Source organism: Citrus sinensis, chromosome 8, assembly GCF_022201045.2.
Source record: "Citrus sinensis cultivar Valencia sweet orange chromosome 8, DVS_A1.0, whole genome shotgun sequence".
Lineage (NCBI taxonomy): Eukaryota > Viridiplantae > Streptophyta > Magnoliopsida > Sapindales > Rutaceae > Citrus > Citrus sinensis.
Window position 1 is genome coordinate 1587785 of NC_068563.1, and position 18345 is coordinate 1606129.

The 18345-nt window shown below is 33.2% G+C and overlaps 4 protein-coding genes and 1 pseudogene across 4 annotated transcripts; 4 read left to right on the forward strand and 1 right to left on the reverse strand.

Moving 5' to 3' along the window:
* The first annotated feature begins 2499 nt into the window (after positions 1-2499).
* LOC102615751 (pathogenesis-related protein 1-like) lies at positions 2500-2944 on the forward strand (annotated as a pseudogene).
* A 1209-nt stretch (positions 2945-4153) lies between these two features.
* On the reverse strand, positions 4154-4870 carry LOC102629980 (pathogenesis-related protein PR-1 type-like). Its single transcript, XM_006486769.4, has one exon. It carries the CDS (start codon positions 4859-4861, stop codon positions 4367-4369), a length of 495 nt encoding a protein of 164 aa, XP_006486832.2. The 5' UTR covers positions 4862-4870; the 3' UTR covers positions 4154-4366.
* Positions 4871-13489: 8619 nt separating this feature from the next.
* Positions 13490-14223, forward strand: LOC102626336 (pathogenesis-related protein 1-like). Its single transcript, XM_025101990.2, has one exon. It carries the CDS (start codon positions 13595-13597, stop codon positions 14072-14074), a length of 480 nt encoding a protein of 159 aa, XP_024957758.2. The 5' UTR covers positions 13490-13594; the 3' UTR covers positions 14075-14223.
* A 684-nt stretch (positions 14224-14907) lies between these two features.
* On the forward strand, positions 14908-15639 carry LOC127899051 (pathogenesis-related protein 1B-like). Its single transcript, XM_052431755.1, has one exon. The coding sequence runs from the start codon at positions 14996-14998 to the stop codon at positions 15488-15490; it is 495 nt and encodes a 164-aa protein (XP_052287715.1). The 5' UTR covers positions 14908-14995; the 3' UTR covers positions 15491-15639.
* A 1143-nt stretch (positions 15640-16782) lies between these two features.
* LOC127899052 (pathogenesis-related protein 1B-like) lies at positions 16783-17525 on the forward strand. Its single transcript, XM_052431756.1, has one exon. It carries the CDS (start codon positions 16865-16867, stop codon positions 17357-17359), a length of 495 nt encoding a protein of 164 aa, XP_052287716.1. The 5' UTR covers positions 16783-16864; the 3' UTR covers positions 17360-17525.
* Positions 17526-18345: the final 820 nt, after the last annotated feature.

Sequence of the window (18345 nt, forward strand, 5' to 3'; positions counted from 1 at the left end):
AAGCTGAAATGGAGGGAACGGTCCAGCTTTCTTGGCAAACACACTGAATCTTGGGTTCTTGACGATGAGCCTTGAACGGGGTGTTGTATTGAGCAAAAATGAATTGGAGCAAGTAAGCGTCGGGGCCATGAATTTTGGATATACAAACAGAGGATAACAATCAGAAGGACACTCTCCTTCTTCGATGCAGTTGCAGTTAAGTGTTTTGTTGTATACACAACAAATCTTTGGATTGCGTACAATCGAATTTGGCATTCATTGGGTTTTAATTTGCTTGGGAATCTTTGTTATGTGAGTTGTTGAACGTGTAATGTAATAATTTTCCTGCTAGTGCTGATGATTATTGATTATTGTGGAATTTATGATTGAAAGTGGCGGAGTGGATTGGTGAGTCAATGTGAAGTAACTTTTTTTTTTCTTTTGGCAGAGCAAATATTGTTTCTGGAAAGCAGTTAAACAGCTTTCTAATTCCGTGTCTAATGTGTTTTCAGAATGAATATTCTAAAAAAAAAATTGGCACTTACTTCACAAAAAGTTGTTCCAAGAAGATATGTAACTGGATTTACATTTATTGCTGTGTTTGGGAGCATGGAATCAGAACCTTAGAATTGGAAATTGAAACTGCAAATGCTATATAAAATAATTTTGCACGAGCAAGCTTCATGTTAAATTGCACTAACTCTAATTCATACCATGCATGCTTTCAGTTTATTATCAAATTTTTTATTAATTAATGTTAATTCTAAAACTTTATTATTATGTAATTTTTTAATAATAAATTTGTTTAAATTATTTTGTTGTATTTATGTATGTATTAGCTAAATAATTATTTTATAACTACAAATATAATGTAAATGCTTAGTAAAAACTGTTTTTGAAAAAAGTATTACCAAACACATATTTTTTATTTTATCATTTTCAACTGTGTCTACCAAACGCATATTACTGTTTTCAGTTTTTAAATATAGGATATATAAAATGATACCAGACGCATATTTAAATTCGAAATACAGCAACTGCAAAACACCATTTTCATTTTCATTTTTATTCTCAAAAAATACAAATTCAGAAACAATACCAAACGAGCCCTAAGACTTTCGAGAGTTGCCCAGACGGACTATTAATCAAAATTCGCGTACAGATCACGAAACACGATCTGGGCCAAAGATTTTAATACATAAACTGCTGTTTTTGCGTGTAATGTAGGCCATACGTCGTGAAAAATCATACCGTGTGTAACATGGCATGTCATGAAAAGTACGATGATTTATTAATTCCTTGTAATTGAACGAACTGAATATTATCTAGGTTTATGTTCAAGACTTCATCTGCACAATTTTGTAATGACGTTTGTAGGAAAGAATATAATGCCATCATAGGACGGTGTGAATTTGGGCTTTAATTTAAGCGTTGTGATAGTTCAAGGAGCAGTAATATTAAGACAGACAAATTTAGTAGAACATTGATAGATAGAGTGATAAATAGTTATCAATTTACTAACTTAATTAAAAACTAAAATAAATAAATGCCGGTTTATTATTGTTTTTATAAGCGCTGTGTCAATGTTCTACTTTAACATTTTTCTTGTCAATGCCTACAAAAAAAGTAGGGGAAAAAAAGAATGCTTTGATGTCACGATTCCAATGTAACTCCTAATATCAGAAGCTGGATCATTTTTAAAAGTCATTTTACTGACTTGACTCGACTTCATGGTTTTCCAATTTATAAATTGATGATAACTACAATTATATTATCATTATTATATTTTTTTTTACGGATTACAATTAAAGTCATTGATTTATAAAATAAAATATCTACTAGACCAGTGATCACTTTTGTTATATCACAACCAAAAGTTTCAACTTATATTAAGGTCCTCTTTGAGATTGAAGTTGGACAGTTGTAACTTAAAATCTGTACCACTGAAGTATTTGGTAAATATTAACTCCTATAACTTGAAAGTTGTCTTAAAAATTTTGTCAAAATTATTATTAAAAAATTATACTTACTACATACTATTAACTTTTGTTTCATAATTACAATCTTTTTTGTACAGCAACTGAACCTTTGAAGTTACAATACTTCAATTTCAAATAAGATCTAAGATATGTATCTTTACTAATATTAGTTTAAATGTCGGTTTATAAGGAATATCTATCCTATACATGTATGAGAAAGTTGATTTACTCCCACCCAATTATGGGAGGAGAGTAGGAGCTGTTATTGTACTTTTTTTGTAAATTTTTTTTAACAAAATTTGCTTTTAAAGTGTTATGGACCGAAATTGAATCTCTTCGATTTTCACCGATATGAATGGGCTCAAACCCTAAACCTTTTGTTCTATCACAAAAGATATTAATGCTGAACAACTTGCAAGCGAGAATATTTATCCTACTTTCTTTCACTTGTTAACCCTATAAATAGCCATCGAAACTTCTCAAATCTTCATCAGTTACCAACGATACATTTCCCTTTGTAGTAGAAAGAATTCCAAACCAAATGATGGGGTTAGCCCTAGCTCTGCCTTCCCGTGCACAAGACTTACCACAAGACTATGTCAATGCTCACAACGCAGCTAGAGCACAGGTTGGCGTTAACCCTTTGAAATGCGACGAGAGCATAGCTGCCTTTGCAAGAAGCTATGCTAGTCAACAAATTGCCAGCTGCAATCTTGTCCATTAAGGGACAGGCGTTACGGCGAGAACCTTGCGGGAGCTCGGGTAACCTTTCAGGTGCAGATGGATTGTGGGTGAGTGAAAAGGATGACTACGATTACAATTCTAATAGTTGCAACGCAGGCAAGGTGTGTGGGCACTATACGCATGTGGTTTGGAGGAACTCTGTTCGCATTGGGTGTGCAAAAGTGAGATGCAACAATGGAGGAACTTTCATTGGCTGCAACTATGCTTCCCCAGGCGACGTCGTGGGGCAGAAGCCTTACTAATTAATTTAATTAGTATACTTTTCTGCTGGAGAAAGGCATTTAAATAAGAGTTTATTTTGATGAATAAAGCTTTTTCTGTTGTCTGTATCGGTGGATAAAAAATAATTACAATTATATTATGTATAAGTCTGGAATTATGCTTTGCATAATGCTATTTTTGCTAGGGATTCATGTACCACGACCACTTTGCGAACTAAGAACTGACGACTCTATGTGTGTGTTTCTTCTATGAATATAGGCTTCATTAATTTGTTATCTCATTAGTTCTATTCTACGGCTGTTGCTTGTTGAACAAATTAGTCTGGCAAAAGTTAAATTGTAATTGCGCTTAAAATTTATTTTAATTATTTCTCTAATCACATGAAAGTGTCTGGCAAAAGTTAGATTGTAATTATGCTTAAAATTTATGTTAATTAATTCTCTAATCACATAAAAGTATCATCCCGTTATTTGTCTGATGAGTTACCATATACGAGTCCAAAATAAGTTCTAAGGTGCAAAATTAATATCTATCGTGACTGGTAATTAAGATTTATTGTTTTTGTTTATATTAAGTAATACTAATCACATTCATAATTTTGTTAAAAGAAGAGATATGTTTAAGTTTAAATTTTGGATGAGGAATGTTTTCTGATCTAAACTTTTATCTGAGTAAATACACTCATATGATTGATAGTTAACAAATAAGAATGTAATAATTACATAAATCATGATTATACATGAATAAAAATGTATATGTGTCAAAAAAAATCTTCAAAGATTTTAAATTTGAGGATTTTGACAAAATCCACATTCGATGATGTTCTCTTCTTTGGCATCTTTGCAGCCTTATTTATATGGTCAATGTGCATTGTTTCAGCATCTTTATTTTTTCTTATTATTACTTTTTATTCTGGTTATCTCCTTGGCATCTCTAAAATATGGCTATATCTGCACTCTATTTAATTAGCTCAAAACAATCAATATGTAGGTTTAGATTGATCTCTCCAACTTCATGGAACATGATTTTTATTTAATGGTGAATGACACTTATATCTCTCATAAAAACGGTTTTTAGCACTTAGCTAGATCTCTTATAAATTTTTGATAGATCAATTTATTTTTTATGTTATTAAAACATTTAAAAGAAAAAAATAAATTGTTAATAGGTACATGCTCGTCACCTTAATTTTACCTCAATATGGATTAATATATTAGCCAACAAAAAGATCATATATTGAATTTAATAAAGATAAGTAGACCGACAATAGTGCATAATCAAGCAAAGACTAGCGACACATGCAAGTGCCTTGACCAAAGACATTATTACAATAGCAGATTTAATGTCGTGAATTTTGAGAATGACATTGCGACATATACTTAATTTATTGTTTAAACTCTTAATTTGCAGAAACGGAGTAGATCTTAATTAACTTAATCAGCTTAGTAAGGTTTCTGCCCAATATAATTGCCCGGAGGATCATAGCTGCAAGTGACAAACCACCAGCCATTGCTACATTGAACCCTAGCACATCCAACACGAATAGAATTGCGCCAAACCACCTGAGTATAGTGCCCACACACCTTGCCTGCAGCGCAAGTATTGGTGCTGTAGTTATAGTTAGCTTTCTCCGCCACCCACAAGCTCACGGCAGCTGTGCCGGTAAACGTGCCGCTGCCTTTGGCTAGGTTTTCACCATATGGTCCGCCAGAATGAACAAGATTGCAATCAGCAATTCTGGAGTTAGAATAGTTTTGAGCATATGCTGCAACTGTGTCGTTCCATATGATGTTGGGGACGTATACTGCTGCTCGAGCTGAATTGTGAGCATCAAGGTAGTCTTGAGGCGAGTTTTGGGCATGAGAAGTTTGAATCAATAGGGCCAATGACCCCATGAAACAAATTGCTAGAGCTAGTGAAATGCTAGACATCTTCATTTTGTTGGCTTCCTGCTATAATTAGCTTGTTTGATGATATTTGATGGATGCTATATGAAGTGTATTTATAGAGAAACTAAAGGAAATGTATAATCTTAAAGTTGCATCAGTTGTGATTGTTTTAAGCAAACCCAAATGAGGAAAACGTCCCCCTTGGACATTATAACTTTTTGGAAATGATAAACTACACTACTAAATGGTGCATCGATCGAAGTGAGTTACATGCATTTTCTTCCATTTTTCCTAAATAAGCAAGAAGTAATTTAAGGTGAGAAAAATTTTCCTATATGGGATTAAAATTCAGGACAATTTGACAACAATATAAACACACTATTATAATATTGTCAAACAGTTTATAATATTGTAAAAATATGTCCATATCATTATCAACGTATCTCAGACTCAAAAAAGATTAGAATGCTATATCAGATCCCCGCTTTTTGAGAGTGAAATGTTAATTGAAAAATAAATTACCATATATATAACAAGGCAACCTTAATAATAATGAATGTATTATAACCATTAATGAAGATATACAATTAATTGGCCTATTGTTACCATTTGTATGGCGGGGAATTACGACAGGACCATGGTTTATAATTAAAATTTATCATGTGTGAATATCTATATTTTTTAAGAGTATTGATATATTTATAAAATTAGGATATAAATTTATACTCCAACTTTGTAGGCAGGTCATTACTCTTTATTAATTTATATTAAGACTTTTGTTTTCTTATCCAAACAGATTGAGGCCTTTTCATGAGAGGCCAATTAAACTTATATCAATCAATCCATTAAAATAAAAAATAAATATGGTAAAAAAGACAAGTTGGGGCCTTGTTTGTTCTCAACTTCTCTTCTTTCTCTCTTTTAAGTCTATTTGCTACTTTTCGACGTTTGTAAGTTATAAGCACACTTGTTTATTTTATACCTATTAGAACTTCAAATAACTTACATATACCTCCATGTTATAATTATTTGTTATTAGTCAATGCCTCGGGAACATCATTTTTTAAAACTTATTTTCATTTGTAAAATATGCTATTAATTTTAGTTTTCTGGTTAGCATGAAGATGAGAAAGGATAAAAATGGGTGTGAGAGACACCATGGTACACGGGACCGTGTGAGATATTCAATTGCCGAAAATGACCGACATTAATTCAGCAAATAAGGCCATATTATATCACCCAAAAAAAATAAGTTTCAGAAATTTCATAGTACCCATTGAATAAAATGATAGTCATATTTCAGATATAAGGTGATTTGCAATTCCTCTTATAATTAAGGGTGGGCACGGTTCGGTCCAGTTCGATCCGGTTCGGTCCGGATCGAAATTAAGCAGAACCGATTTAAATCGGTTATTTTATAAAAAGAACCAAATAAGAACCGAACTCAATAAAAACCGAATATAAATTGATCTTTTCGGATCGGTTCGGTTTTTTCGGTTTTAGGCCTATTGGGGCTATTTTGAAATTCTAAATTTTTAGCCCATTAGGCCTCATGAATGTAATAATTTTTTTCAACAATTAATTTATCCTAATTTCATTACAAATATTAACAATAAATACAAAGTATTCAAAACATATTTTATCACTAATATCTCACTAACTAATAATAAGGTACTTACAAAATATGAAATATTAAGATTTCAAAATACATAATCAAACTCCAATACTCCATCTACATAAACATAATGTTGTAAAGACAAATAAAAATAACAACAATTAAAACTTACAACACAAAATAAAAAGAAAATTTGGAAACAAACACCAACAACAATTTTTAAATATATATATACCCGTAATCGTGTGTGTGCATACCTATTTTAGTTATCTTTCGCAACCAATTAAAATTTAACAAGTGTCTATTTAAATAAAATTCCAAGAATAACCCGGTTTTTCGGTTCAGCTGAGTGAACCGAATACCAAACCTGCATTTCAATTTTTTTTATAAACCATATATTTTGGTTATTTTTTAAAATTAAAATCGGTCCGAACGGAACAGTTCGGTTTGGTTCGATTTTCTCTAGTGCACGGTTTTTTTGCTCACCCCTACTTATAACAATAGTTCGATAATGGGATACGAATCCAATTCTAATAAGCCAATGTTAATGGGCAATAACTAGAATTATCACTGATTTTTTTTTATGCAGTAAAAAATTTAAAGTATAAAAAAAGTACGTAGTACTTCAAAGGTTGAAAAGTAAGAATAAGACTTAAAGATGATAAAATAAGTTGGTCTTTCTTTTAAATTTTAATTTTAAGTTTGTTTAAATGAATTGATCATTAAGATAAAAGGTTGCTGCCTTCATAATTTGAGGGTAGCAATTCGAGTGGGCACAAAGTATTGTGAGGGATAAATTCCTTCCTTAATTATGATAAATATAAATTATGTCAAAGTCATGGTTGGCACCACCTTTCTAGATGGGTGGTGCCAAACCATTAACATTTTCCAAATGGCCACCAAATTGAGGTCCAATGAGGTGCCGCCCAAGGGAAAAAAAATAGGGAAAGGTACAACTAAGTTTGAAGGATGCAAAAGGCTTTGACAAGGAAGAAGAAAGAAGAAGGAAGAAAAAAGATAAAAAAAGATAAAAACGGCTGAAAAAATAACAATAAAATAATAATAAAATATTTAAATAAATAGAAAATGAAGAGAGAATGAAGCCTATAAATAGAGACTTCATTCCGCTCTTCAATCATCCCATTCTTCAATTTTCAATCTCTTGTGAGAGAGGAAAAATTAAGAGTTCTAATACTCTTGTGTAATTAGTGAGTGAGAGATTGAGTGTATTGGGGTTCTAGGAAGTGAGCAAAAATATTACAATACTTGTAATCCTCATATCACTAGTAAAATATTTTCCTTCTTTCTTCGCCCGTGGACGTAGGCTAAAAGTTGAACCACGTAATTTTCTAGTGTCCTCTTTCTGCTTGTTATTTATTTTCTTCCAATTTCATTTTAGCTGCAGCTCTACTTTACCCATCAATTTCATAATAGTGGTATCAGAGCTACTGGTTGTATTTTTTAGAATCGGTGATACTATTCACGTATACGGCATTGTTCACGTATACGGCACTGTTCATGTATACGGTACTATTCACGTATATAGTTTCTGTTCACGTGAAACAGTGGGAGCCGATCCTAGCAAAGTTAGTTTTTTGGTGAAAAACGATGGCGGCAAAATACGAAATTGAGAAGTTCAATGGAAATAATTTTTCGTTGTGGAAAATAAATATAAAAGTTGTATTGAGGAAAAATAATTACTTGGCAGCAATTGGAGAAAAGTCCATGGAGATAACTGATGACAAGTGGAACGAGATAGACGACAACGCCATTTTTTATCTACACTTAGCACTTGCGGACGGAGTATTATCTAGTGTGGCAGAGAAAAAGACAGCAAAAGAAATATGGTATACTCTCACAAAATTATATGAGGCCAAATCATTACACAACAACATATTCTTAAAAATGAGACTTTATACTCTTCGAATGGCGGAATCTACATCGGTGATCGACCGCATCAACACATTGAAAACTCTATTTTCACAACTCACAATGTTGAGTCATAAAATAGAAGAAAATGAACGTGCAGAGCTTCTATTTCAAAGTTTACCAGATTCGTATGATCAATTCATCATCAATCTAACTAAGTTCGCAACAAGTAGAAGTACTATCAGTGACGAGAGGGAGATCAACGGAACGTGACCCCAGTAGAAGTCACAATCATGGTAGGTTAAAATCAAGAAGTAAAAAAAATGTCAAATGTTATAATTGTGGCAAAAAATGGCACTTCAAGAAAGAGTGTTGGAGTAACCAGAAGAGAAAAGATGGCAAAGAACCTGAGTCATCAAATGCTTAAGGATGTGTAGCAAGTATCTTAGATGATGACGAAATTCTCTACAGCGAGGCAATAACTGTTTCAGAAGACAAAAAACGGCTATCTGACTTCTGGTTTACGGTAGCATACACTCCTCAACAAAATGGAGTGGCAGAGCGGATGAACAGAACTCTTACAGAAATGATAAGAGCTATGTTGATGACTGTTGCTCTACCCAATTCATTCTGGGTAGAAGCAACTAAAACTGCCTGTTATATAGTAAATCAGTCGCCATCCACAGCAATTGGGCTGAAGACAATGATGGAGATGTGGACTGGAAGCCAGCTGATTATTCATACCTACATGTATTTGGATGTTCTGTGTATGTGATGTACAATGCCTAAGAAATAACAAAGTTAGATTCAAAATTTAAGAAGTGTATCTTCTTGAGGTATGATGATGGAGTAAATGGGTATCGTCTGTGGGACCCCACTACCTACAAGATCGTCATCAGCAAAGATGTTATATTTGTAGAAGATTAACTGCAAAGGAGGGATGAAGATGATAGCACTGTAAAAAAAAAGTTAAAAATTGTACCAGTATATATGAAAATTAATATGGAAAATAGAGAACTTAGTTTGCAGGTTGAGCAAATCTCTATACGGTCTCAAACAGGTGCCGAGATATTGGTATAAGAGATTTAATTCCTCCATCACGAGCCTTGAATATAACAGACTCAGTTCAGATCATTGTGTATATTATAAAAGGTTTGAAGATAATGATTTCATTATTCTATTGTTGTATGTGGATGATATGTTGGTAGCATACCCCAATAAAAATCGAATCCAAGAATTAAAGGCACAGTTGGCTAGGGAGTTTGAAATGAAGGACTTGGGACCACCAAACAAGATTCTAGGGATGCAAATTCACCAAGACATAAATAATAGAAAGATTTGACTTTCTAAAAATAACCACTTGAAAAAAATCTTGTGGCGCTTCAACATGCAAGACTGTAAGCTAATTTCTACCCCACTTCATGTTAATTTCAAATTATTCTCAAGTATGTGTCTTAACAATGAAGCAGAGGGGAATGAGATATCTCGAGTACTGTATGCATCAGTAGTGGGAAATTGTGAAAAGGATTGGACAAGCAGACATTGCACAAGCAACTGGAGCAATCAGTCGATACATGGTGAATCCTGGTGGAGAGTATTGAAAAACTGTGAAGAGGATTCTGAGATACATTAAAGGAACCTCCAATGTTGCATTATGTTATGAAGGATCAAAATTTACTGTCAGGGGCTACGTAGATTCAGATTTTACATGAGACCTTGATAAAAGGAAATCCACTACTGGTTATATGTTTACACTTGCGGGAGGAGCTATAAGCTGGGTTTCAAAACTGCAGATAGTTATAGCTTTATTTACAACAGAAGCAGAATATATGGCAGGTAAAAAAGTTTGCAAGGAAGCTATTTGGATACAAAGGTTATTGGAGGAGCTCGGGCAAAAATAACAGAAAATTCATGTGTTTTGTGACAATCAAAGTGCCTTGCACATTGTAAGGAATCCAGCCTTTCATTTCAGGACAAAGCATATATGTATTCAATATCACTTCGTTCGAGAAGTAGTGGAAGACGGAAGTGTGGATTTACAGAAAATCTATATGAAGGAGAACCTAGCATATGTTATGACCAAGCGAATCAATACTGACAAGTTTGTATGAAGTAGATCCTTTTATGACTTAGCAGAAACATAAACAACATGACTGAGGTGAAACAGAAAGGATGGTGTGGAGATTGATTGATTCTCAATCAAATCTCCAAGTGGGAGAATATCAAAGTCATGGTTGGCACCACCTTTCTAAATGGGTGGTGCCAAACCATTAACATTTTCAAAATGGCCACCCAAATTGAAGTCCAATGAGGTGCCGCCCAAGGGAAAAAAAATAGGGAAAGGTACAACAAAGTTTGAAGGATGCAAAAGGCTTTGACAAGGAAGAAGAAAGAAGAAGGAAGAAAAAAGATAAAAAAAGATAAAAACGGCTGAAAAAATAACAATAAAATAATAATAAAATATTTAAATAAATAGAAAATGAAAAGGGAATGAAGCCTATAAATAGAGACTTCATTCCGCTCTTCAATTATCCCATTCTTCAGTTTTCAATCTTTTGTGAGAGAGGAAAAATTAAGAGTTCTAATACTCTTGTATAATTAGTGAGTGAGAGATTGAGTGTATTGGGGTTCTAGGAAGTGAGCCAAAATATTACAATACTTGTAATCCTTATATTACTAGTGAAATATTTTCCTTCTGTCTTTGCCAGTGGACGTAGGCTAAAAGCTGAATCACGAAATTTTCTGGTGTCCTATTTCTACTTGTTCTTTATTTTTTTTTCCTATTTCATTTTAACTGCGACCCTACTTCACCCATCAATTTTCTAACAAATTATAATTGAGTGGAGATAATTTCTCCCTTATGAAATGTAATATGAGTTTAAAAATGTATTGGTGTAAGACATAGATAAATATATTGCGTGTGCTTGACATTTCATGGAAAGGCCTTGCATCTCTTTCGGTAACAAAATAACATTGTTTGAAGCCAACAAATAATAACCTCATGCTAGAGCTTCTAGTATATGTGATTTTTATGTTATTGCATACTCAAGTTTATTAAATCACTACTTCGTCCTCATTGTTGGCTTGGCCCTCTCAATTTTTCTATTTTTATAAGTCCATTGAACAAAAAAAATGTTTCCTACATAGATCCCAGTCAAAAGTAACTAATCATAAGATTAGAGTAACTAATTATAAGACTATGTGCATTTTTTCTTTATTTGCGCCCCAAAAATTTGTAATTATAAGCAGCTTCATTCCCTTGCAAATTAATGAATCGATACAAAAGTCCAGACTAAAACTAGTGGTGGGACAAAAAAATTTAGAAACGATAAGGGATTGATAGAAATTTAGCCAACTTTATGTAATTGTTTTTCCAACTTCTTACAAATGTCAACTCCTTCCTCAGCAGTTTAATTTTTCACCTGTTAATATCTACCAAATGTTAACACTATACACTGTGCCCATTGTCAGTTACATAACCTAAAGAGTTTATTTATTTATTTTATTAATATATTAGTTAAAATTTACACGTAATAGGGAAATGGAAAACTTACTATGGTATCACAGCTAGTGGAGAAGTTAAAGTCTTTGGTACTTTTTTTTTTATGCAAACCACTTTAATAGTGGGGGGTTAGGCGGGACCCCTACCTGTCGCTTAAAACAGATAATGAAAGATATAAGGAGGGGGACATAAACCAAAACCTTCAATCAAGAGAAATAAATACAATAGTAAAAGAAAAGATTATGGCATAATCTAACATAAGAATCATAATAAAAATGACTAATATAGATGGTGATAATATTTCTTACGATACTTGCGACCGACAAGTAATTTAATGCCTTTTTTTCAATTGACCAGCAATGCTAAAATTAGGGTAAAGTCAATTCTCTCAAAATACTCTGGTGCAAACATAAAGTCTTTGGTACTTAGGTATACTAGAGAGCACTACTTTAAACCAATCATTAAAAATATTCATAAACACACGATAAGTAATTCATAAATAAATATTAGTGCTCTAGGAGCAACAAACACTTTTTGTTATGCCTATACTTTAAACAATCATGAAAAAATTTTACACACACGTGCCAAATAATGGATAGACAAGAATCAATGCTCTAGGAGCAACAAAGACTCTCTCCAACTAGTGATTATGAAATGTATATTCTAATTTTCTAATCCAATACTAGTTAACATATTTTATCAAGAAAAATTTTGAAATCCTCACACTGTTTATATTCATTTGCCTAATAAATTTTTACTACGCGTATACTTATTCTCACGTGATTTATTGAAAAGTTTCATGTGATTTGTACTTAAGAATCTCTCTCTATCGGGGAAAATAGTCAAAACACTATTCATCTTCTTTATCTTTTTAATTATTCATGCCTTGTATAAGGACAAAGTCCATTCAATATAACTTACGGGTCTAATCACTCATCCATTCCTTTATTTTTCTTTTTTAATTTCATATTTGTTTTTCAAATCCGGACGCAACAAGCAATTCAATCCATCTAGAGATGTGATCCTGCTGGTTTATGACCATGTCTAATTAATTTTCCTGAAGTATTAGAGTATTCCTAAAGAGATCATTTATTTGTAATCAATTTAATCTTAACCTTATAATTTAAATTCTAAATGCCACGTGCTCAAGGAAAAAATTAGGTTACGAAAGGATCCAAATCCATATATAATAGACATTTTCAAAAATCATGTCAGTTATTAATTGAATATAGTTGAACAAGCTGATTTTAAAGGCATTTAACTCTGGTTTATTAATCAGTTTCCGTGTTGACTAGGATCGGTTCACGTCAGTTTCGGAATTTTAATTAGGAAGAAGATATGGCATTCTTAGAAGTAAAAGATAAAGTGTCTTGTACTTAATTATAAGAGAATAATTTAAAAATTAAATAATTTGATAAGTAAGATTTAGTTGGTTTTTTGGTCTAACAATTGTTTTTAAATAATAAGCATTTGTCCTGAATACGCTCCAATTTTTCCAGACGAAAAAGTGGAAAATCTACGACGTGTAATCATGTGGGGATAATAAATTCATTCATTAAGAAAGTAACAAAAAGAGCTTAATTAATTTGTCCAAATACTAGACTCAGTCAATTTGATTAGTGAAGGCGCCGCAAATTTTATCTTCAATTTTTTCCTTTTGAATATCCCACCATATACGAGTCTTGAACTAATAAGTTTTCCACATCATTTCCTTATATAAACCTCTATACACAAGCAAAATTTTTCATTCATAACCTAAGCAGCTAAGCCTTCTCATTAATTAAGTCACAGCGTAATGTCTAACATTTCACTAGCAATCTTATGTCTTGTGGCCCTAGCTACAACCCAATTGTCCTCTGCCCAAAATTCACAACAAGACTATCTCAGAGCTCACAATGAAGCTCGTGCTAGCGTCCGCGTTGGACCGATGAGATGGGACAACAAGGTAGCGGCTTACGCTCAAAACTATGCCAATCAACGTAAAGGTGACTGCAGATTGGTGCACTCCGGTGGACCATACGGTGAGAACTTAGCATGGAGCAGCGGTGACCTCACCGGTACGGCGGCCGTGAAGCTCTGGGTGGATGAGAGACCAAAGTACAACTACAACTCAAATACTTGTGTTGGTGGGGAGTGTAGACACTATACTCAAGTTGTGTGGCGCAATTCTGTGCGTTTAGGTTGTGCTAGAGTGAAGTGCAACAACAATCGTGGCACGTTTGTCATTTGCAGCTATGATCCTCCAGGCAACGTTGCTGGTAAACGGCCTTACTAATTAATACATATATATGTATATATAAAGAACTTACCTAAATCCTCTAAGCAAGTATGAGCATACAGGGATTTGTGTTTTATGATGAATAAGCCATGTATTGGTAGGTATCAGAAAATAATAAAACATGTTGTGTGATCGATTTTCCACTACATGCGAGATCACTTCCATTTACAGCAATAAATCAGTGATGCATATAATTCTTTTAACATATGCCATCAGTCTATTTATGAATCTCAACCACTCAAAAGTATTCTAATCTCAAGATCTATAATTGCTGTATAAACTTATGTAATTTATTATTAAGGGACTTAATTATCATTTCCTTATGGTAAATAATAACTAATACGGGTAAATTGCATCTAATAAAAATTTCTTGTGTGATCTCAAGGGCCTTGATTGATGAGATGCCCCTATAATCCTTACAATTTGAGTCAATTATTCAATTAGTCCTTATATTTATAAACCTTATCGAAAAGGTCTCTATAACTCTATTTCCATTAAAATATATCTACCTCACTTCTCTCTATTTGTTAACTGTTATATGTCCAACTTACTAGAATTTCAAATTATATTACACAAAAATATTATTTACACTTAAGAAGTTTATTTAACACCTATTAAAGTAAAGAAATGAGTATTTTGAATAATTATAATTAAAAGATACATAGAGTAACTGAGTAATTAGCCTAAACCCTGAAAATTAAAGGGGAATTTACCCTTACCAAAGTGCCACTAAGTTTTATTTATCTTGTATTGTTAGAAATTTCGTTTGAAAAATTTTCGACCATACAATTCCTGAATGATTTTCACACCATTCCCCATATAAACCTCTTATACACAAGCAAGCAGTTCCACCCATTACCTAAGCTCTTTCTTTCCCATTTCCATCGGATAAGCGAAATTAAAACAGTAATCACCATAATGCCAAGAACTTCACCAGCAATTTTTTGCCTCTTAGCCCTAGCTACAATCCATCTCTCCTCTGCCCACAATAAACCTCAAGACTACCTCAAAGCTCACAACGAGGCTCGTGCTAGTGTTGGCGTTGGCCCGATGTCATGGGACTACAAATTGGCGGATTATTCACATAAACATGCACAAAAACTTAAGGGTAACTGCAATTCAAAGAAAACTCAAGTTAGCAAATACAGTGAGACAATTGCATGGAGCAGCCAGGGCGAGCTTACCGCCGCCGAGTATGTGAAGATCTGTATGGATGGGAAGCCATTATACGACCACAACTCTAATACTTGTGCTATTAATGGTACGAAATGCGCAGTCTATACTCAAGTTGTGTGGCGCAATTCTGTGCGTTTAGGTTGTGCTAAAGAGAGGTGCAATAAAAATGGCACCCACAACTTTGTCATTTGCAACTACGATCCCCCAGGCAACGTTTTTGGTCAACGTCCTTACTAGTGGATCATAAAGAAACTTTCCTCTATAAATGAGACCAGAGGGCTATGCATGAATAAGTCATGCCGGTGGCAGATATCCGAGAACAATAAATCAAGCTATGTGTTCGCTTCCATTTACCAAAAGTAATAAAAAAATTAACGTAAAATTTCTCTTTTGATTGTCAAATTATGATTTACCTAACTACCATGGATGCAAGATATTAATAGATTAATTATCCCTGATTAGACCTTGAATGGGAAAATTCTTTAATTTTGTTGTGCATGAAAATGTAGAGAGTGAGATGTGAGGGGAAAAATTAAAAAAAAAAATCAAAACATTTAGGAACATGAAACTTGCCGTGGAGCTACTGCTAAGACTTTGCAAGTAGTTTTTCTTTTCTTTTTTTGGGTTGGGGTGTTTGAAATCTCGGCTATAAGATAAGATGGATTTTCCACACGGAGCTTAGACATTTAGAAATTTTTACCATAAATTAATAAATAAATTGATTATTTGGTTACCAATCATAACTTTGAGCAAAATTTAGTTTTTCGGTAGAACCAGTAGCAGAACCACAAGCTTTGATACAGTGACTAATTTATTTTAAAGAAAACCAATAGGGTCAAAGTATAATAAAGAAAATTTTAAACGTTAAATTTATGAGAGACATAATACTCATTCTGTTTTCTCTTTTAAAGAAATGACTATTAATGAGGGCAAAAATGTAAATATGTGTAATTTTGAGGATGAAATTTATAATATTGTAAACTTTTACAAAGGTATTATATGAAAAAAAAAATTATATGGCTCGAGGGTCCATCAAACACACTGTCAAAAATTAACTTGCAAGAAAAGGATTTCCATTTGGATCATGAACTTATATGCCTATTTAATTTTAGTTTTTTAGTAGGATTGTAATAATTTATCATGCCTTGCAACTACCATCCATGATAATCTATCATTATATATATATATATATATATATATATATATATATATATATATATATATAAATTCACCGCAGTTATACCGATTATATGTGCAACATGATGATTTATTCTTTAATAAATACTCGACGTGGTGTCAACTTTGATATAAATTTAGGCTCTCATATGTTGTACTTAGACATTTATGGTTTATATCAGATTTCAAACAAAAATCTAATTATTTTAAAATTAGATTTAATTAAGTAGACCTATTTTTATTTTATATATATATTAGATAATTAGAAATTACTTTTGAAGAAATTTTCGACCGTTCGATTCTTGAATGATTTCCCACACCATTCCCTATATAAACTACTTGTACACAAGCAAAAGTTTTCTTCCCTAACCTATCTAACAAGCTTTCTCTCCTTCCTATAATTCTATCAAATAAGCTAAATCGACCCCACAAGTAATGTCACCCATTAATTCACTAGCAATTTTCCATCTCGTAGTCCTAGCTGCAAGAATCCATCTCTCCTCAGCCAACAATGCAACTCAGCAACGGTACGTCCACCTTCATAATGAAGCTCGTCGTAATGTTGGCATTGGCATAGGCATGACATGGGACAAGACGTTGGACGATCATGCACATAGCTATGCACAAAAACTTAAAGTTGACTGCATAATTGAACACTCAGTTAGCCATTACGGTGAGAACCTTGCATGGGCTGACTACGACTTTACCGTCGATCACATCGTGAAGATGTGGGTGGATGAGAAACAATTTTACGACTACAACTCTAATACTTGTGCTCCTAATCAGATGTGCGGACACTATACTCAAGTTGTGTGGCGCAAATCTGTGCGTTTGGGTTGTGCTAAAGAGCGGTGTAACAATAGTCATCAACTCATTGCCATCTGCAACTATGATCCTCCAGGCAACGCTGCTGGTGAACGACCTTTCTAATTGATAAAAACAGCTTTCCTAAATCCTCCAAGCAAGTACGAGATTAGAGGGATTTGTGTTTTATAATGTTTTAGTCGTGTGTTGGTAGATATCCATAAAAAATAAAATCAAGTTACGTGATCTTTTTTACGTTGTACGGGAGCCCACTTCAATTTACAGCAATAAATAAGCGGTACATTTCTCTTTTAAAGTTATTTAGATTATTAAATCTCTTCAATTTTTTAGCTTAATACAAATTAATTAGAAAACAACTCATTGCCGGTTGAGTGGTGAACAAATCCTCATTTCAATTTTTAGGTATGCTCTAACAATTTCATTGTACCATTGACGAAATCTTTTTTCTTCATTTTGTTTGATGTATCTTCATTTTAATTTATTGGGTTGCAATAATTTTTACCTTTACGTCAAAGCTATTTAAAAGAAAGAAAATAATAGAATCAAGCATAAGTATAAACGTTAAAGTAAGTTCAGTGAGTCTATTAACAATATAGTGGTTCTAGTTGGTTTTAGAAAGCAAAAGATTATAGTTAATTTTGCCTGACAAGATGGAGAGTTTTGATCAATTAGTAAGGTTATGTATTATCATAGTTGCCTTGGGGATCGTAGCTATAGATGACAAAGGTTCCACCGTTTTTGCACCTAATTCGAGCACAGCCTTTTTTTTTTAATACTGATTAAACATCAGATTACTGCATTACACAGATATTTACAACAACTACTATTATAGCATATATATTACACTGATAATTACAATCAGATATACATGATTGGGACTTACATTATTACATTGAATTCTGTGAAATACATGCCCAGACAAATAATCTCTCACAGAGGAGGGATGTCCATACTCCACTCGCATTTCGCAAGAGAGAATGATTTTTACATATTAAGAACATTTAGCCCCCACAATGCTTTTGTGGGGCTAGAACCGCTGCCCTCACAAGCCTTGTGAGGGCAGCAGCCCACCACTTCGGCTGTGGACTTGA